Source organism: Bos indicus, chromosome 19 (genome assembly GCF_029378745.1).
Source record: "Bos indicus isolate NIAB-ARS_2022 breed Sahiwal x Tharparkar chromosome 19, NIAB-ARS_B.indTharparkar_mat_pri_1.0, whole genome shotgun sequence".
Taxonomy (NCBI): domain Eukaryota; kingdom Metazoa; phylum Chordata; class Mammalia; order Artiodactyla; family Bovidae; genus Bos; species Bos indicus.
The window spans coordinates 34,703,846-34,725,323 of NC_091778.1; the positions used below are offsets into that span (position 1 = coordinate 34,703,846).

The following is a 21,478-nucleotide window of genomic DNA, read 5'->3' on the forward strand; positions in this document are numbered from 1 at the left end:
TGTGAACTTATTTTAGGATACGGAACAGAAGGTAGGTGAGCTCTGCAGCAAGCTGGCACACCACCCAGAACTTTTGTTAAGTTTTTATTTTTATTTCACCTCATACAGAAACACAGTTACATAACCCACCTTAGTAAAATTTTCACTTTGGGGTCCAGCATCATGGCCAAACTTGAACTTGGGAGAGATGTAAAAATCACCACCTAGCTCTGGAAGGGGATCAGAGCCTGGTAGTGGAGGACCCCGCTTCTCCAGCTGCTTCTTCCGGGGTGGGGTGCTGTACATGGAGCAGAATGTTGTCGAGCCTGCCATGATGTTCTACGTAAGAACTTATAAGCCTATTTCCCTAAAACAGCAGTCTCTTGGTTGAATATTCATACTTTTACTTTTCCTGGTAACCTTCCTCAGAATAGGTATTATTTTTAACATGCCCAACCTTTCCCATTGCCTCCAAGTTAAAAAAATATTTGTATTATAATAGTTCACAGTATGTCACGGTAAAATAGTTCTGATCATTTTCTACTATAAAAGAGGCAGACTCTTAAAAAAAAGCAAAACATACTTTTACAATCCATTCATACCATCAGCATCATCCACACAAAGCAGCCAGAGAACCATAAATAGATTTGTCAACCTCAGGAAGTAGTAGTCACATGTTAACGAGGTACTTGGAACCTCCAGGGAAGCGCTCAGAAGAGGCAGCCAGCTGGCCTGTGAGGGTTGCTGTCTTTCCAGTGAGAACTGGCCAAGCATGCCCCGTCCTTTTGTTACTGAGCCTTCTCCTGGAAGAGGCCAAAGCCTGGGTCATAGGCCCAGCTGGAGAGTGGGCTGCGACCCCACCTGCCCCTCCCCACTCTTGAGGATGTCCGTCCGGCAGAGGATGTACCTGGAAATGATTTTGTGAAAAGTGTAGCGGAAGTCTCGGTTCCGGTAGGCGTAGACGATGGGGTTGACAGCCGAGTTGGCATGCGACAGGAGGATGGCTGTGTTTATCGCCCACTTGGGCTTCACCTTGGCCCAGGTTGGCTGGAAGAGTGAGGCACAGTTGATGGTGTGGACTGGCAGCCAGCACAGGGCGAAGATGCCAACAATCAAGGCCAGGGACTTGGCCGCGTGGATCTCCCGCTGGAGGACGGTCCTTGAGTGATCCATGAGCTCTGTGCGCTGTAGCTGCCTGCAGGCCACCAGGAAGATCTTGACGTAGATGACCAGCATGATGAGCAGTGGGGGCAGGACGCAGCCGAAGAAGTTGAAGTACACCATGTAGCTCATGGGCACCACGTTTTCGAAGAGACACCTGATGAGGCAGCAGCTCACGTTCGTGGCTGCATCCCCCGGCTCCGTGCAGTTGGTGGCAATTTTTCTGTCGTTCCACCCCAAGAACGGTGTCAGGCCAATGCCAAAGGCCAGGACCCAGAGGGCAGCAATGACTCCTCTCGCTCGGGCCCCAGTGACCAGACTCTTATACCTGTTCAAAAGGACATGGTCTGTTACAGCAAACTCAGAGCATCCCACCATCCCTGCTTTCTGTGCCAGGACTTGACTCCAGCAGCCTCAGGTCCACATTCATAGGGCACTAGGGGCTTTTGTCTGCAATGCTGACGACAGTCAAATGTATAAGCAGCTTTGCTTCAACAAGATTTTCATTCTTACTAACTCACCTCTGATGATAAATCATGGTCAAGGAGAGCAAGTAGCAAATTCTTTTAAAAAAGAAAATATTTGTTTGGCTGCACCAGCTCTTGGTTGCAGCAGTCAGGATCTTTCAGTTGCAGTATGCAGGATACCAAGGGAACATTTCATGCAAAGATGGACTCAATAAAGGACAGAAATGGTATGGACCTAACAGAAGCAGAAGATATTAAGAAGAGGTGGCAAGAAAACACAGAAGAACTATACATAAAAGATCTTCATCACCCAGATAATCATGATGGTGTGATCACTCACACTTACCTAGAGCCAGACTTCGGGGAATTCGAAGTCAAGTGGGCCTTTGGAAGCATCACTATGAACAAAGCTAGTGGAGGTGATGGAATTCCAGTTGAGCTATTTCAAATCCTGAAAGATGAGGCTGTGAAAGTGCTGCACTCAATATGCCAGCAAATTTGGAAAACAGCAGTGGCCACAGGACTGGAAAAGGGCAGTTTTCATTCCAATCCCAAAGAAAGGCAATGCCAAAGAATGCTCAAGCTACTACACAATTGCACTCATCTCACATGCTAGTAAAGTAATGCTCAAAATTCTCCAAGCCAGGCTTCAGCAATACATGAACCGTGAACTTCCAGGTGTTCAAGCTGGTTTTAGAAAAAGAGGAACCAGAGATCAAATTGCCAACATCTGCTGGATCATCGAAAAAACAAGAGAGTTTCAGAAAAACGTTTATTTCTGCTTTACTGACTATGCCAAAGCCTTTGACTGTGTGAATCACAATAAACTGGAAAATTCTGAAGGAGATGGGAATACCAGACCACCTGACCTGCCTCTTGAGAAACCTGTATGCAGATCAGGAAGCAACAGTTAGAACTGGACATGGAACAACAGACTGGTTCCAAATAGGAAAAGGAGTACGTCAAGCCTGTATATTGTCACCCTGCTTATTTAACTTATATGCAGAGTACATCATGAGAAATGCTGGGTTGGATGAAGCACAAGCTGGAATCGAGATTGCCGGGAGAAATATCAATAACCTCAGGTATGCAGATGACACCACCCTTATGGCAGAAAGTGAAGAGGAACTAAAAAGCCTCTTGATGAAAGAGGAGAGTGAAAAAGTTGGCTTAAAGGTCAACATTCAGAAAACAAAGATCACGGCATCTGGTCCCATCACTTCATGGCAAACAGATGGGGAAACAGTGGCTGACTTTATTTTGGGGGCTCCAAAATCACTGCAGATGGTGATTGCAGCCATGAAATTAAAAGATGCTTACTCCTTGGAAGGAAAGTTATGACCAACCTAGACAGCATAATCAAAAGCAGAGACATTACTTTGTCAGCAAAGGTCCGTCTAGTCAAGGCTATGGTTTTTCCAGTGGTCATGTATGGATGTGAAAGTTGGATTATAAAGAAAGCTGAGCACCGAAGAATTGATGCTTTTGAACTGTGATGTTGGAGAAGACTCTTGAGAGTCCCTTGGACTTCAAGGAGATCCATCCAGTCCATCCTAAAGGAGATCAGTCCTGGATGTTCATTGAAAAGACTGATGTCGAAGCTGAAACTCCAATACTTTGGCCACCTGATGCGAAGACCTGACTCATTTGAAAAGACCGTGATGCTGGGAAAGATTGAAGGCAGGAGGAGAAGGGGACGACAGAGGATGAGATGGTTGGATGGCATCAGTGAGTCAATGGACATGGGTTTGGGTGGACTCCAGGTGTTGGTGATGGACAGGGAGGCCTGGCATGCTATGGTTCATGGGGTCGCAAAGAGCCGGACACGACTGAGCCCAGCTGCTGTCTCAAAGGTCACCTCCTTTCCGGCTCAGCTCACAGTGAAGGGGGCCATGCCCACTCTCCGCCCCCTGACACACACCTGTCACAGGGCTTTGTTTACGTTACAGGTGTCTGCCCTTCGACTAGAACATCCAGCCTCTTAAGGACTCGGACCTCATCCCTTTGCATCAGCATCCCCAGGAGCTAGCAAAGTGCCTGGCACATTAGTATGAGCTCACACACACACATATTCCAACTTGTTACCAGACAGCTTTAGAGAGCCTGCTCCTTAGGAACGCCCAATGCTGGGGCCTGGACGGGCAGCAGAACTGGTCTTGCCTCCCGTCGGCTACATTCTTTCATCTCTGCTCCCAGCAACACGCAGCTCAGCTGAGGGGCCTTGATGGCAAAGGACCTGTGGGCGCAGCTGCCATTCAGCTGCATCTATTTCCAACTCCCCTCTGCTTCCCTCCTCGTCTAGGAATGTAAAGCCATTCCTTACAGAAATACCTTTCCCGGCCATGACCGCACCAGGGGCGTGAAGAACGCATCAGGCCCTTGCAGGGCAACAGGGCCGCCTCCTGCAGACACAACTCTAGTCACAGAACCTTAGACCCACGAGGCAGCCTCTGCAGCGGCCCTGCTCTCACGCCTCTGCCTTTCTGAAGTTCATACAGCTGAGTGCAGACCAGCCCCGGGGATGAATTAGATCAGGGCAAGCAAATTCTCTCTCAGTCATGGACTGGGGTGGCTACAGGAGGTGGTTGTAGCCAATGAGACAAAGGAAGTCTGCTAGAATACTTCCAAGAGAGACTTTACATGGTAACAGGAGAGAGACCCATGAGGAGAGCTCCTCCCCCATGCCCATGCGTTTACTCTTCCGGGAGGCTGTGAAGCCCAGAGCTGCAGCAGCCATCCTGTGAGCATGAGGCAGGAGCCTGAAAAACAAGGCTAATGGCAAAGCAGAAGCAAGGAAAGAGTCCAGGTTCTCAGTGGTGTGTTTTAGCCCCTGCACCAAGTCTAGCACCACCATGGTTCCATATTCTAGCTCAAGAGAGAATCGATGGTCTTGACTGCTTAAAAGTCACTGTTACCTGCAGCTAAAAGCATGCTTATATAAACTGGAAGGGATTTTTATCCTGTCTAGTCCAACTTCTCTATTTTACAAATGAGGAAATAGAGATACAAAGTTTTTAGGTAACAAAGGCAATATAAGAATAAGAACATAAGAACCAAAGACCAAAGCTAAGTTCGGACTTGAGGCCCCTGTTCCTCGCACCACATTATGCTGCTTTTTTAACTTCACTTGTGTCTGAGCAACATTAGAGTCCTCTGTACACAAAAGGGTCCCGGGGGTGGGGGTGGGGTTTCCTGCCAGAGTTCAAAACAACTGGAACGCAACCACATCTGAACTCACAACTGCTGGATCCTGCCTGTGAAAAATAACTTTCATGTTCAGTTGTCTTAGATGAGGAAAAGCAGCTAATTTCATCTGGGGAGCCGCTGGTCACAGCCTTCTCTGTGAACTCCATCACGGCCTTTCTCCTCTAATGGTTCATTATTTCATTCAGAGTTCTCCCTTTGAGCCATGCACTCTGCTGGCACAGCAAACAGAATCACAGCCCTCGTGGATGATAGAGCTAATGGAACAGACAGAAAATAAACAGGTAAACACACAAACATACAAGTCAGAAGGAATTTGCCAAATCAAAATGAACAGGGTACAGATAAGAGAAAGCCAGGAAGAGCTCAGACACGGCATTAGGGAAGCCTCTAAGACAGTGGCAGAGAAGGAGAGAAGGGTCTGGAAACGGAAGAGTGGCTTTCTAAGCAGAGGAAACAGTGACTACAGACATGGAATTAAAAGATGCTTGCTCCTTGGAAGAAAAGCTATGACAAACTAGACAGTGTATTAAAAAGCAGAGATCACTTTGCCCACAAGTGCCTGTATAGTCAAAGCTGTGGTTTTTCCAGTAGTCATGTATGGATGTGAGAGTTGGACCATAAAAAAGGCTGAGCACCTAAGAATTGATGGTTTTGAACTGTGATGTTGGAGAAGACTCTTGAGAGTCCCTTGGACTGCAAGGAGATCCAACCAGTCAATCGTAAAGGAAATCAACCCTGAATATTCATTGGAAGGCCTGATGCTGAAGCTAAAGCTCCAATACTTTGGCCACCTGATGTGAAGAATTGACTCACTGGAAAAGACCCTGATGCTGGGAAAGACTGAAAACAGGAAGAGAAGGGGATAACAGAGGATGAGATGGCTGGATGGCATCACTGACTCAATGGACATGAGTTTGAGCAAGCTTAGGGAGATAGTATGGAGAAGGCAATGGCACCCCACTCCAATACTCTTGCCTGGAAAATCCCATGGATGGAGGAGCCTGGTAGGCTGCAGTTCATGGGGTCGCTAAGAGTTGGACAGGACTGAGCAACTTCACTTTCACTTTTCACTTTCATGCATTGGAGAAGGAAATGGCAACCCACTCCAGTGTTCTTGCCTGGAGAATCCCAGGGACGGGGGAGCCTGGTGGGCTGCTGTCTGTGGGGTCGCACAGAGTCGGACATGGCTGAAGCGACTTAGCAGCAGCAGCAGGGAGATAGTGAAGGACAGGGGAGCCTGTGTTGCTGCAGTCCATGGGGTCACAGAGTCGGACACGACTGAGCAACTCAACAAGAAGCAGAGAGAACAGAATGTGCAAGGCTTCCAGACAGGAAGGGATTTCACTCTCCCAGAGAAGCAGGAGGGAATATGAATGAACCTCAAGCAAGGCGGGGCGTCCCCAGGCTACAGGGAGGGGCAAAGTGTGACACTCAGCTGCCCCAAAGCAGTGGGGAGCCAGGGGATGGAGGGCTGGGCCCCAAGGCATGCTGTGCTGGTATAGAGATCCCTGCAGAGATGGAGTTTAGCGGAGCAAAAAGGCAAGCAGGGCAGTTAGGAAACTTTCAGTGGTTGACTTGAGAGAAGACACTGGCGTGGAGCAGGGTGACAGCAAGGACTGAACACACAGATACCCCCACCGGAGCAGCCTCTGAATCTCACGGCCAGACACCCTGTCCTGGAGACACGTCCCTGCAGACTGCCCCCCACCAGCTGCACAGAGCACATCAGAAACACGGCCTCCCTCACCTGAGCGCGGCACCACCTGCAGGCCCGCGCGTCCCTCTCAGCCGGTGCCCAAGGTCATCACCGCCACTTCCGGCTCACAGAGGTGGACACTGGCCTGCAGCTCCGAAGCCACAGTGAGAATACAAAGCCACTCATCCAATCTGATTCCACTTGTGTTCAAGGCAGGTACTGTCCTGCTCAGGACCCTGTGGTTCTTCCCCCGATCCCAGCTCCTGCCCACACCCCACCTACCTGCTCACCCAGCCACGGGCCCAGTGTAGGTGCAGCCAAGCCCAGCTCAGCCGCCCTCTGCTCTTGCCAAAGCTGCTGCTGGTGCCAGGAGTTCCCCGCCCCCGACTCCACGGGCAGCCACGTGGGAACTGGCAGAGGCCTCTGATGCTCTCTCAGTAGGCAGTCCTTAAAAGGTGGCAGAAAGACTTTTCTGCTAGTGACACAACTAGACCCCTGGGTGGGTGGGTGGGGGAGTTCAAGACAGAGTCACAACTGGCACCACAGTTGCAGCCCCACGATGGCAGGACAGTCAGTGTCCAGGCGGTGCTGCCTGGACCCGGGCGCAGGTGGGAGACGGCCAGGGATTCTGGAGAGCAGGCAGGGGTTGATGCACTGGGCAGAAGGCTGCGGGGAGGACCCCCAGCAGCCCTGGCATCTCATGGGGGCTCCGCTCCCCTCCTCCCATGTCCCCTCCCATCTCCCACTTCCGGCTAGGCCCCTGTCCTCTCTGGAATGCCTGGCTTCCACCCTGCCCACCCCTCACTCCTTCTCCCTGTGCACCTCTCGTCTCAGAACATCCCCATGTGTCCCCAAACCATTCCTGAAAGGCAGGCAACATGTCCTTTCCTACATCTGCCTTGAGTGCAGGGCAAGTAAGTGGAAGGTGATGGATAGAGGACACTTAGGTGCCTTCCCTATTCCAAACAAGCAGGACTGGGTCCAGCCACACAGAAGGATGTCCTGGGGGTGTCCAGCTCTAGGAAGTGGCTGAACCCTTGCTGTGCTGGACACCCTCCCCACCCCCCTGCCCCTACCACCACGGACGAGCCGGATCAAGACAGTCACATGGCCGGAGTCAACAGAAAGGAACAAGCAGTGTGGACACTGGGTTAGTCATGAAAGAGGGCTCGCTGGGCACGGCTGAACCAGCACTGCCCTATTTCTGGGGCAGGGCTCCTCCTCTCCTGCAGCCAGCTCAGACCAGCCACTGTCTCAGGATTCCCAGCGCTCAGGGAGCTCTGAGTTCAGCGGATCCCCAAGGGCAGCTGTCCCTGGCAGTGACACTGAGTCCAGACAGGGGGAGTCTGAGCTCTGCTCTCAGAAAAATGGGGCCCTTGGTGGCAGCGGAACCCGCCCCGCTGCTGCCTGGCCTTTGATCCCAGACATCATGTGCACGAAGCACTTTCTGCAGGCAGGTCACTAAGTAAACACACACGGAGTTCTGTCCTGCTTCTTAAAATTGCTGATTGTTCGCTCAGCGTCTTTTTTCTTTACGTTCAGTCTCACTCACAAGTTTCATTCCTCTGTAACAGAAATACTTCTGCTCTGAAGCAATGTATAATCCTTAGAAAATTTCTCATCTTCTAAAACCACACACAAATAACAACAGGACTTGCATGACAAGGGGCGAGGACAGACCTCTCAAAACCTACCAAGCGCTGTAACTAGAGCACTAACAAAGTAACTCTCACCACCCAGCGGGTAGGTCTCTCGGGGTAGAGCTGCCACGGTGAATATTAACAATGTACCAGGAAGTCTAATGGAAATCCTGGCAAAACTGCGATGACAGCAAGGCTGACGGGTGCCAAGACGACGTAGCTGGACGAGGAGGTACGAGTGAGTGGGACCGTGACTGCACTGGGTGCCAGCGGGGTGGGGGTGCAGGGTAGCCAGCAGGCAGAGAGGCCCCAACCTCTCTGCTTTGCCTGGGTCCTGCTTTACTCTCCTTGGCCCCTCTGGGCCGCACAGCAGTCACACTGAGGGGTCTTTCCTCTCCTGCTGAAACCAGCGATGTTAACACCACCAAGACAACACCTGCATTGCCCCAGTACCTTTCTGTTCACCCAGCACACGTGCTCCCATTCACACGACAGGAACCCCCGCCTGGGGAAGGACAGCTGTCACATTAATTATCAAACACATTGGTCACCATGCACTTGACCAGTTAGACACCAAGAGGCATGTGGATCCTGGTGACAGTAACCTTGATGTGAAGTGGTCATTGGAGTGTCCATCAGGCTTTTCCACTATAACTGCTCCTCCGTTTATGATGAGTTGTATCTTGTGGTATATGTACTTTAAGATTTTGTAAATATATCTGGACTTCCCTGGTGGCTCAGATGGTAAACAATCCACCTGCAATGCAGGAGACCCGGGTTTAATCCCTGGGTTGGGAAGATCCCCTGGAGAAGAGAATGGCAAACCATTCCAGTATTCTTGCCTGGGGAATCTTATGGACAGAGAAGCCTGGCGAGCTGAGTCCACGAGGTGAGTATGTTGGCCCTCCTTTAAGTTCCATCAGTAAGTTTTATCACCTATTGACTATTCTTGCCTGAACCGGTTACTACGCTGACAGCTGCCCAATGATGACCTGCTTATTAACTCCATCATCCTGCTCATTAATGAGACAGTGAGAGTTCTTCCAAGTGGTTATCTAACAAAACAAAACAAAGTTCTCCTCGCTCTGCTCATCTCAAGGGCCAGAAGAGACGATGCTCCAGCATCCATGAGCACACCAGCCAGGTCTTGGCTCCTAGACATCATTCTCCACTGAAAGGAAACAGGGCTCCTTGGAGAAACGGCTGATTCTGATGCTAGAACACGCAATGGAGCCTGAGAAACCTTTCTGTGCCAGAACATAAGACGTGCTCAAAAACTCAATGGGGACGCTCAGGCGGAAGTCAGCTTGAATGGGCTCCCATCCTCCAAACCTGGGCAGCAATGGACGGTAACACAATATGTGCAAATAACATTCCCTAAGTCCACTGTGTGTAAAAATGTAATATAAGGAACAGCAAAGAAAAGGCAACCTCTTCCCTATAGAAGAAAGCCAACTGATACAGTAAAACAACTGAGAAAAAATAAAATTACCACCTGACAGGGTGATAACTGACCCGAGAAGAATCATTGCTGGGGAAAGCAGACCTTCACTGTGGTGAACCCCGGCGGCCACAGCTGTAACTAAGCGAGCTTTAACGTGACAGCAGTGGGCAGATGGACCCCGAGTGCCTTCCTTTGTGACAGGTGGAAATGGACACAACATCAAGCAGGCCGTGTTCCCACCAGAAACTCTAATCTAATCGTAAGAAAACAACCAAACCAAAAACAATGTATTGAAAGAGAAGGAAAAAAGGCTGAGGAACTTTCCTGAAGAAAGAAAATCAGGACTTCCCTGGTGGTCCAGTGGCTAAGATTCTGGGCTCCCACTGCAGGGGGCCTGTGTGTGATCCCTGGCAGGGGGACTAGATCCCACATGCCACAACTAAGAGATCCCATGTGCCACAACTAAGCCCAGTACAGGCAAATAAATGTTTCCAAACAAATAAACAAAGCCAAAAGAACATATTAGATGCGCACGTGACCTTTTACTGGAAACCTGGATTATTTTTTTTTTAAACTGTGAAGAACGTGATCAGGGCAATTGGGACATCTGACCATAGACTGTGTCAATCCTAAAGCTCCTGAGTGTAACTGTGCGTGTGGGTGGGTGTAAGACAGAGGAAGCAAAAGTAGGAAAAATGTAAGCAATTAGGGATTTGTATTCGTTTTGCAATTTAGAAGTTGTGAAAAAAACACACTAGTTCAGAATGACTCATTCTTTCTGAAACCACAGACCAGATGAGTCAGATGGATACAAATATGTGTGTATACACATACACACAGATATAGGTACAGAGACATATACACATCCATTAATAGCAGGGACTTTTTAAAAATTTCAGAATGGGTGCAGTATATGTGTGCTTGTGTATGTATGCACAGACACACACAGACATTCATCGTGTAATTTTTTAAAAGTCCCTGCTATTAAAAAACTACATTTCTAATGATTTTATAAAATGCCAAACTTAAGAGTTAAGTCTCCCCTTGGAAACACAACCTTGTTTTTCTCCTTCCTTTCCTTGTGGGTCGCCCCAGGACTCCCGCTCTACCCTGCTTTTTCCTGAAGACACCTTCCATGGGCTCATCGTGTCTCGGCCACAGGCTGGTCCACACCTATCAGGGCAGGTCCCCCAGCACACATGTGTGCACACGCAAGCACACAGGCTAGTCACTGGGCCGCCTCCTGGGGAGGCTGAGGGAGCAGCACGAGCTCTGCATTAACAGACGAATCATCTAGAAAATGCCCCACGTGTACAGAAGCTGTGAGGGTGCCTCGCAGAGAGAGTGCCATGAGAATCAGGAAGAGCCCGCAGGTACAGAATGCGCCAGGCAGGGGAATGGCAGGTGCAAAGGCCTGACCTCAGCCAGGGAACTGAGGCAGTTCCTGAGAAGCAGAGCAGACACATAAAGGGGGAGGCGGGGTGGCGGGGGGTGGAAGGCTGGAGGAGAGACCAGAACTGGTGGGAGGCCGGCCTCAGCCCCAGAAGCCGCAGGGAGCATCAGGTCAAAGCATGGGTGCAGAGCTGGTGTCGGGAACAGGGCGGAAGCAGAGGAGCCACCAAAGAGACCTGGCTGGGGGTGGGGGCAGGTGCAGCCTGCAGCACCTGTCTGTGATGCCTTTCAATAGAGATTTGTTGTTGTTCAGTCGCTCAGTCATGTCCAACTCTTTGCAACCTCAACTGCACCATGCCAGGCTTTCCTGTTCTTCAGTATCTCCTAGAGTTTGCTCAAACTCATGTCCACTCAGTCAGTGATGCCATCCAACCATCTCATCCTCTGTCACCCCCTTCTCCTCCTGCCCTCAGCCTTGCCCAGCATCAGGGTCTTTTCCAATGAGGCGGCTTTTTGTATCAGTTGGCCAAAGTATTGGAGCTTCAGTATCAGTCCTTCCAATGAATATTCAGGGTTTATTTCCTTTAGGATTGACTGCTTTGATCTCCATGCTGTCCAAGGGACTCTCAAGAGTCTTCTCCAACACCAAAATTTAATATTTACAGTCTCCATATTAAAAAAAAACATAGTGAGTCCATGGCCATCTGGCCCTGACCAGCCATGTCTCTGGCCCTGTTCACTGACTGCCACCCCAGGGCCCACCTCTGGCCTCAGGGTCCTCTCCTGTCCAGATGTCCAATTGGCCTGGCAACTCCTCTGCTCTGGACTCTGCTAACCTCCTGGCTGCCTTTGGCATCAGCCTTCTTCCAGGTGGAGAAGTCCAGACGCTGCCCGCCTCGAGGATCCCTAGACTCTGTCTCCATCTCCGTGGCCTCTGCGCCAGCCACACTCCTTCCTTCTCACCCAATGACAGTGGGCTGCCCTCCAGTCCATGCCCCTGCAGTCCGCCAGAGTGGCTGTTCAGTAATGCAAACCCAACCTCAACAAACTCCTGATTAAAAGCCCCTCCCGGCCTTCCAGGTCCCACCTAATTGTCACCTCTCAGAAAACCATGTTTAAGGGCAGCAGAAAGGAAGTAAACTCAAAACCCTCCTAAAAGTATAAGTGGAAGGAGATGCCCAGCAAGCCAGAGAATCTGGTGAGTTTCCAGAAGCCAGAGGGCAGATGGGATTGTCGGGAGGGGCACGGAGCCTTGAATCAGAAACAGGGTGGCTGGCACAAGAGGCTCCAACCTCGCGGACAGCAGGCTCCAGACAGGATTTAGAGAAGGAGCGGAGGTCAAGGCAAAGGCTTGCTGGCCAGCCTGGGGCAGCCTCACCCCACTCCCTCTGTGCTGGGCACATATCCCTTGACACTTCACCCTCCCTTCCAGCTGAAGCTCCAGACCTAGCGACAGAGGATAGGGTTGGGGGGGAGGGGAGAGTTTTGATTATATATATAGTCCATGCCACAGCAAGAATTTCAATCATGTGAATCCAAAACTGGCCTTTCAAAGTCAAGTCCAGAAACTTAACCTTAAATCAAAAGAAAAAATATGAATGCTAAAATTAAAAAGAAGAAGAACTGGGGTGGGGGAAGTCAAGGAACTCGTCCAGGGGAGAATGAAGAGGTAAGCGTTGGAATCTTATGTGTAAGAGGACATCTAAGAGACAAAATCAGTCAAGGAGGGCAAGTCTCCACCTATCAAGAATCCCAGAAGGACAAACAGGGAATGGACATAAGAAAATAATCTAGAAAACTTCTCTTGTAAGATTTCAGAGCTGACAGAAAACCTCAGTCTTCAGACTGGAAAGATATCATCCTCAGAGGAAAGAGAAGAGTTGAAAAGTGAGTATTTAGAGCCAACCTCATGGGCTTCCCTGGTGGCTCAGATTGTGAAGAATCCACCTGCAATGCGGGAGACCCACATTGGATCCCTGGGTCGGGAAGATCCCCTGGAGAAGGAAATGGCAACCCACTCCAGTAGCAAGCCTGGAGAATTCCATGGACAAAGGAACTAACACTTTGACTTCATGCAATTTCAGGACACCAAGCAAAGCAAAGGATCCCAAAGGCTTCCAAGGAAACATGAGTTACAAAGAAGAACCACACCCACACCCACGTCAGATTTCTTGAGCAACCCTGGGTGTCAAAGCAACGCCTTCTAGCCTGTGACCACATCCAGTCCAACTGCCAACCACATATGAAAAGAAACCATGTTTTTGGCACGGAAGAACCCAGGTCCTAAAAATGACCCCTACGGGCGGCACACAGACACACACGTGGGATCCCAGAAAGAGGAAAGCAGATATGGCGGCGGCAAGAAATGGCAGAACCCCTGCGACACCCACATGGCACCAGCACCCTCCACCATGAGGACGTGCGGGAGCCAGGATGTCTTTTAATTTCCAAATGGGAAGCTCATGGTCCAAACACGGGGCAGACTAAAATCTGACATCATTCTGAGCAGTGGGAGGCACCCACAAACAGAACCTGAGTGACCCACCTTTAGAACCGTCTCAAACAGCAACCCACTCCAGTATTCTTGCCTAGGAAACCCCACGGACAGAGGGGCCTGGCGGGCTACAGTCCATGGGGTTGTAGAGTCAGACGCGACTTAGTGACTGAGCACGCACCTGGAGAAGATGGGTTAATGACAGGTGTGCATTTCTGCTCCAATCGAATGCTCTGCTCAGGATGAGTGAGAAACACATGAGCAGAACATATTATACATGCCAGATACCTGTTTCCACCTTTCGGAACTTCTCCACAAAGTGCAGGGAACTTTACCACAGGTGTGGAATAAAACGCAGAAGATATTAACATTGACAGTGTAAAAACAATAGTATAGTATAAACGTATTCAATACGTAATTTCTGTAGAAAAAAATCTAAGAAGCAGTGTAGCTGTCTGACAGGCAAAGTGGGAAACCAAAGGTCAGACTGGGTGACTGACTTCCCACAATTTACCCTCTTACACAGTTTCGATCTCTTTACTACAGCAGGGATCGCCTTTTGAAAATGAAACCTCTATCAAGTAGGCGAAACCACATACCTGCTCAAAGGGAGGTAGAGATGGGGTGCCAGCAGGGGCAGAGAGACGGGGGAGGAGCACTTTTCCTTCTTTTTCTCGACAGCGAACACATACTGCCTACAAGTGATGGCGTTAGAAACAGAGGCTGAAATATGATCCACAGGAAAAAATCAAAATGTAACAGAAATCGAAGGGAACGTGGCAGGGAAGAGGGCTTGGGTTGCATGGGAGAGAGTCAACAGGTTCTGTTAAAGGAGGCAGCACAAACACAGTGGTCACCGCAGAGGGGGCACCCGGGTGGGAGGGCCGCCCAGGCAGAGTGGCTGGTGTGGGCTTGCCTTTTGAGCCCTCTGTGCTTCTGAACGCTGACTTCTTCACACTGGTTGATTTCTAACACAAAACAAACAGAACCAAGTCCTTCATGGACTTATGGTGCCTCGAGGACAAAATCCAAGCTTGTAGGCAAGCTCGGGGCTCCCCTGGACCTGCTGAGCTGGGACCCCTACCCCGAAGCCCAGCAGCCCCGCTGCTCTGGCACAGGCCCCACCACAGCTCAAACACTCCAGCCTCCCATCTGTCCCCCGCAGGAAACTCCAGCCTCTGCCCTCCAGAAAGAGCACTGCTCCCCTTGTCAGCCTGGTGAGTTGGAAGGCCACACTCAGTCTGTTCCCAACTTTTTCAAAAAGGGACATTTGCTTCTTGCCCCTCAGTTCCTGCTGCCCAGGGCAGTGTCTCCAGCCTGCCAGCCTCTGAGGTCAAGAGCACAACCTCTTAATGGGTTTCCGGGGTGAGGAGGAGGGGCGGGGTGACAGGGAGAAGCACGGGGAAGCCCAGTTCCTGAGGGTAATGAACCAGAAGCATCAGGAAAGACTGGGCCTTGCTTCCTGCCTCTGAGGAAGGGGAAGGTGATCGAGATGCCCCCGTGGGTCCCAGCAGCTGAGTCACCTTCTGTGACGGGTCGAAGGCCGGCCAAGGCACAGCCGGCTCCTCCTCCCTCAGCCACAGGGTCCTCTCTGTCTTGGCAATCTCGTCCACTCCTAGAAGGGACCGCTCTGTGAGGGGAGTCCTCTGACAGCCCACCCGCACCCACTCCCTCTGGGGACACAGGCTCACCCCATCCTGGCCATGTGCCCTGGATGGATGGAACCCTGGTGGCCCCATCTGTGGAGGAGGGGCTGACAGGATGGCGCCCAGAAGGCTGCTGTAAGGACTCACCCAGAGGAGGCACACAGGGGACCCAGCACTTGCAAAGGGTTAAAAGAGCAGCTGCCTCTCACAACCATGTTCCTGTTCGATGTCTGGACCACACCTGTCCCCCCGTGTCTGTCCGTGTCCCTCTGCCGTGACCATGGCCAGCAGGTGAGCTGGTATGAGGGTGACCCAGGGCACTGCAGACAGCTGTAGTCACAGCTCACGAGAATGCAGTTAACCTCACCCCTTTACACACGCTCGTTCTCTACATCATCAAAGGTGAGCTGCGCTTTCCAGAGTCTAGTGCAAATGCTGCTGAAACCCTGCAGCCAAGCACACTGTCCCTCCTCTGTTGAGGGGCTGCCTGCCGGTCACCATGGTTCAGGGCAGCCTAAGTTGGGGGCAGCCCCCCTCTCCTCCCCACCCCGGATTCTCGGGGCTCCTCTCGCCTTGCAGCCCCAGGGGCTCCTACACGACTGTCCAACTGCTTGCACGCTACCTGCAGTGAGAGGACAGGACCCCGGCACCCTCCGGATTGGAGATGGCTGGAGGGGAGCGGGAGGAGGTGGGGTGGGGGTCCCCCAGGAGCCAGTAAAGAGCTGCTGAGGGATATGGGCAACGAGGCACAGGAGGGACCCTCAGATTCGACTGAGAAGGGGCGGGCCCAGGAAGGGTGACTCGACAGGAATGACTTGGTGGCGCCATGGTGACGTGGGACACGGAGGCCGAGAGCCTGGTGGCGGGTTGTGGTGGAGAAGCTTCTTGGGGAGGAAATGTGGAGCGGCCAGCACGGGGGTTGGGGGAGCAGTGAGGGACTCGGGGTCTCGCACTTTCACGTAGTGACACGGGTTTCCTGGGGCCACGTAACAAAGCACCACAAACTTACATGGTGGCCAAGAACATTCACTCCCTATGGTTCTGGAGGCCAGAGTCTGGAATCATGGTGTGGGCAGGGCTGCACTCAGAGCTCAGAGGCTTTGGGGAGGTCGGGTTCTGAAGGCCCAGCATCACTCCAGTCTCTGCCTCCATCCCCACACGCCCCTGCTTCTCCCTGCTTGTCTATTTCATGGGGATGGGACTGTACTCAGGAGCCAGGTCATCCTGGATAAGCTCCTCCCTGAAGTCCTACATGAGCTGATGTTCATGCTTTCCCATCTAAGGCTCTGGGGATTAGGATGCGGACATCCTTCTGGGAGCCCCCATTGAACCCACCGCAGTGGGAATGATCTGGGAAAAAAAGACGGCCCTGTTGTGGAAGAAGGAAGGACCCAAGGCTGGGGTCCTTGGAAAGGTGGGGCTGGGGGCACCCAGAACTGAAACCTTCTTTCCCAGCCGTATTTCAAAACATCATAGGGACTTCCATGGTGGTCCAGGGGCTAAGACTCCATGCTCCCAATGAAGGGGGCCCAGATTCAATCTGTGGTCAGGGAACTAGATCCCACATGCCCCAAATGAGAGTTTGCAACTAAGGATCCCATGTGCTGCAACTAAGATCTGGCACAAATAAATAAAATAGACAAAAATAAATACTAAAGATAAAAAAAACCACAACATTACAGTTGAATTTTACTATATGGGAACTGTAGCTCAATAAAGAAGGCTGAACACCAAAGAACTGACGCTTTTGAACTGTGGTGCTGGAGAAGACTCTTCAGAGTCCCTTGGGCAGCAAGGAGCTCAAACCAGTCAATCCTTAAGGAAATCAGTCCTGAATATTTATTGGAAGAACTGAGGCGGAAGCTCTAATACTGTGCCACCTGATGCAAAGAGCCGACCGACTCTTTGGTAAAGACCTTGATGCTGGGAAAGACTGAAGGCAGGAAGAGAAGGGGCGACAGAGGATGAGATAGATGGATGGCATCACCGACTCAATGGACATGAGTTTGAACAAACTCTGGGAGACAGTGAAGGACAGGGAAGCCTGGTGTGTTGCAGTCCATGGGGTCACAAAGAGTCGGACACGATTGAGTGACTAAACAAGAACAACAAAGCTCAATTTTAAAAAAGGAAAAAAATGTAAACAAGACAAAAAGCCACTCAGAATGCCCTGCCGAAAACTTACAGTTCAGTCACTTAAAAGGAGCTCCGAGGATGTCACCTTTCCACCAGAGACGTAGTCTTGCTAAGACTCCCCAACGCCTCCCTCCCAGATTGGACATGTGAGGCTCCCAGAAAAACAGATGCCGCCACATGGCAAAGTGGGCAGGAGGGTCCAGGGACAGACAGACAGACCCTTCCATCCTGCTGACCGACCCAGCCAACCCAGTGCTCCTGGCAACACCCTCCTTCAGCAGCGGAGCTTGGGGAAACAGTGTCCAGAAGCAGGGAGGCAGGCCTCCAGGCAGGCAGAGGGGACCACTCAGTCCTGCAATGGCCTGGGGTGTGGCTTGCGGGGAACCAGATCAGGGAGGAGGAAGTGCTCCAGCCAGAAATGGCCCCAGGGTGAAGTGAGAGCCAGCAGCTGCGGGCAGACACACCCACCCCGAACCCCCTCCCTGCTGTCCCCTGGGCACCACTGCGCCTGGACCCTGTGCCAGGGCAGGCATCAGGAACCACGCAGACTTGAGTTAGGACAGTCTCCTGTGTGTAGGCGCCCCTCACTCTGAGGCCGCCTCATCTTTGTGTCCAGCATCTTCTTGACTCCCCTTTCCTGCAACCCTCCCTGGTCAGTATCTGCCTTGACAACTGGGTGGCTATGGGACTGTGGGCTCTGTACTCTTGAGCTGTACCCACCATAGCCATGTGGGCCTCACTCAGAGCCTTGGGCCACCAGTGACCTGGCACTGAGGGTGAGTCCAAACACTGTTCTTGCCCAGGTAAGACACGGGCCTGAGCTCCTGGCCCTCACCTGGCTCCTGCCGCCTCTACAGGAGACACCTCCCTCGCTGGCTCACTTCCAACCTCACTCCCATGACCCGTGACCCTAGGGAGAGCCTCAGAGCTGCGTGGGAGCCGGGCTAGTGAACAAGGGAGAGCTCCCAGTCTCCCTGACTCCCCGAAGTTCTCAAACTTTGGTGGGTCCAGAAGTCCCCAGTGAATTCTGATACTGGAATCATGGGGTGATACACCCCACCCCATGGATTCTGAGTCAGGAGGGCCCGGTGGGGCCCTGTAATCTCCATTTTAGCTCAAGGGGCCAGGAAGTGCTGAAACAGGAGCCAGGAGGACCTCTCCAGCCTGTGAGAGTGGGCTTAGTGCCACGTGGGGAAGTAGGGGGTGGGAGGGAAGGGTGGGGGGAAGAGAGGCACCCCTTGCCTGGATGGGTCACACACACCTCACGCAGGCCAGCCAGGAGGGCAGGGGTGGGACAGGGTGGGACGGGCTGCTCTGCCCTCCCCACACCTGCCTCCCGCCCTCTACAGATACAAAGGGGAACTCAGGGGCTGTGATTCACAGTTCTTTCCTCTTAACACACCCACACCCATTCTTTCAAGCCGCCCAGCAGAGACCAGGACAAGAACTGACAGATTCAAACTCCCATGGAACTTCCTGCTGCACAGGCGTGGGGGATGCTTTCTGAAGCTTGAGCAGAGGTCTCTCTGGACCTCCGTCAGGGCCAAGCCCAAAGGGCTTCCGGCAGTTGAGGCTGGTGCCTGTGGCTGCCTGCTGGGTGCATAAAGTCCAGAAGGGCACCAAGTAACCAACATGAGGACCAGGAGGTGGGAAAGGGACCTCTACGAAAAGAGTGTGCTGTGAGCCCCGGACCTCGGAAATTCCTGGGCTCTGTCACACCTGAGGAAGGGGTGTCCTGGTCGCAGGCCAAGGGGCAGCAAGTGGAAAGGCCCGGACAGACAGGAGGCTCACAGCCCACCAAGCAGGAGGTTCCTGCTCCCGCTGGGACCCAGATACAGGGCACAGGGACCAGGCTTGACACGTGAGCCTGCTGGGAGAGTGTTTGTTATTCCTTGTCAATTCCCCTCAAATAGGTTTCCCTTATAACCGCCGACTCACTGCAGGCAGAATCTGCTTTCTGCCCCGGTGGAGAGCAGGACGCAGCAGGCAGGCACGCCTGGGAATGCGGGGGCCCAGCGCTGAATGGGTCCTGCTCCCTCACTTGCTCCAGAGCTGCCATTCTGAGCCTCCTCCCTCCCCGACAGGACGCAGGTACCCACCTCAGGAATTATTGCTGGGATTAAAGGATAGGAGTTTAAAGTACCTCATAGACTTGGCAGACAGCGATTAACTCCTTCCTGTCCCACCTACCCCATGACTCAGTTTCCCTGTCTCAGTTCTTAGTCCAAAGAGATCCCAAGCTCACCCAACTCAGAAACGCCAAACGGCATCCAGGCACCAGAGGCAGAGAAAGTGCTTTCAATTCAGCCCCGCGTAACACCCGGGCTCTCAAGCTCGCAGCTGCACATGAGGCTGTACTCCCCTTGCCGCTGCGCTCCATCCCCGAATCCTGCATCTTCGGAGTGTTGGACCAAGAGCAACCCTCAAGTCCTCCGGTGTTTGCAAACGCTGGTGGCACCTTCCCAGCGGCTGGGACAAGGTTACACAAAGCACGAGGCTCTCAGGCTGTCGGTCTTAGCGAGCCGGGAAGCCTTCTAATTCTTTAAAGTATAAGGGAGTGATTAGAGTCCGCGCGCAGCACGCAGGGCTCCCCAAAGTTAACTGGCACCTCCCTCGGGTCGGTGCCGCCCGGTCTGGCCGTGAGCCCCGTCATTCTGCCCCGCGCGTCCCAGCGTCCACGGTTGTCCTGGAGCCTCCAGGGCCCCACCAAACCCAGGGAATGCGGGCGCCCACCTGTGCGCCGGGAGCCCTCCCGGAGCTGCCCCGCCAGGCTGCGCCCCCGGGGCCCAGGGCAGTCCCTACTCGGGCTCCGGAAAGGAGACGCGCGCCCGAGGCGCCCAGAGGGTCTGGCGCGGCGCACGTGGGTCGGGAGGCTGCCGGCCGGAACTCGCGTGCCTCGCGCCCGCAGCCGGAAGGGTTTGGGTTCCCGGGGGCAGGAGCCTCACCTGAGCGGGACGCGCACGGCCAGGTATCTGTCGACGGCCACGGCCAGGAGGCTGAAGATGGAGCTCTGCGTGAGCACCAGCACAAAGCAGGCGAGGAAGAGGCAGCTGTGGAAGTCGGTGCAGAAGCCCAGGCTGATGGTGACGGCGAAGGGGATGGCGAACAGCCCCACGGCCACGTCGGCCGCGGCCAGCGACACCAAAAAGTAGTTGGTGGGCGTCTGCAGCGCGCTCGAGGTGCCCACCGCCGCGCACACCAACACGTTGCCGGTCACCGACAGCGCGGCCAGAGCCAGCTCCAGCGCCACGTACACCGCGTCCTGCGCCTCCAGCGGCATCGCCGCCCGGCCCGCCTCGGGCTCGCCCCACCTGGCTTCCCGGAGCGCCCGGCCCGCGCTCGCCCCTCCGCGTCTGAGCCCGGGGCTCGAGCTCTGCCGGCCGGCGGGCGGGGCGAGGGCGGCGCGGGGCGGGGGCGGCGCAGCTCAGCGGCCGAGCCCGCCCGGGCCCGTCCCTCCGCCCCCTCCGCCCGCCGCGGGGTCCGGCAGAGCCGCGCTTCCCGCGCTCCCTGCGCCCTAGCCGGTGGGGCGGTCGGAGCGGTCTCACCGTCTGGCCACCGGGCGCTGGGGACTCGGGACCGGACTGGCCGCTCGCTCCTCCCCGCCTGTCCCTCGGGGGAGCTCCTCATCCCTCACCGCTGTCCGGGCAGCTGCCCTCGGCCTCCGAACGCTGGCCTGCCGACCACACCACCCCCCCCAACACCGCGTCTTCACGGCCTCTCCCTCCCAACGCTCCCTCTGCTCCCTGGTCACCCCGGTTGAGCTCAGTCCCCAAGCTGAACCCCAGATTCTTGCCCTGCGCCCCCTGCCGCCTATCGGACTCCTGAGGAGAACCCGGCCCAAGCCCAGCAGGCCAAAGACCAAGTCTATCCTCAGCCCTGCCCAGGCCCTGCCCGCCCCCACTCCCCGGACTCAGTGACTGATCTCACCCCCGGCCCCAGTTCGCCTGCCCCGGGAGGACACCGTCTCTGCGGCCACATCCGTTCGCGGGGCTGCCCATCCCGCTTCCAGAGCTTCTCTGCACCCCAGTCCCGCTGGGGGTCGTCCCTCACTGCCGGCTCTCACCATCCTCCAGCCCCCATCACTGCCCCGGGTCCCCACTCCTCTCCGGGAAGCTCCTGGTCCGGAGTCTACAGCACCATTCATCCCACATCCCTTGCTGGCAGTCACCTGACAAGGTTGTTAAGATACTTGTGAAATAACGTCAAGCAGAAAATA

At 53.5% G+C, this 21,478-nt stretch overlaps 1 protein-coding gene across 2 annotated transcripts; it reads right to left on the minus strand.

Moving 5' to 3' along the window:
• Positions 1–71: 71 nt before the first annotated feature.
• Positions 72–21,104, minus strand: ADORA2B (adenosine A2b receptor). 2 transcript variants are annotated; one of them, XM_019980610.2, is made up of 3 exons: positions 20,208–21,104; positions 14,080–14,175; positions 72–1,468 (listed from the first exon to the last, which is right to left on the minus strand). In XM_019980610.2, the coding sequence occupies exons 1-3, from the start codon at positions 20,540–20,542 to the stop codon at positions 805–807; spliced, it is 1,095 nt and encodes a 364-aa protein (XP_019836169.1). In that variant the 5' UTR covers positions 20,543–21,104; the 3' UTR covers positions 72–804. The 2 variants fall into 2 exon arrangements, with proteins under 2 accessions (XP_019836169.1, XP_019836171.1); XM_019980612.2 differs by lacking the exon at positions 14,080–14,175 and having other exon boundaries at positions 20,208–21,097.
• Between the last annotated feature and the right edge of the window lie 374 nt (positions 21,105–21,478).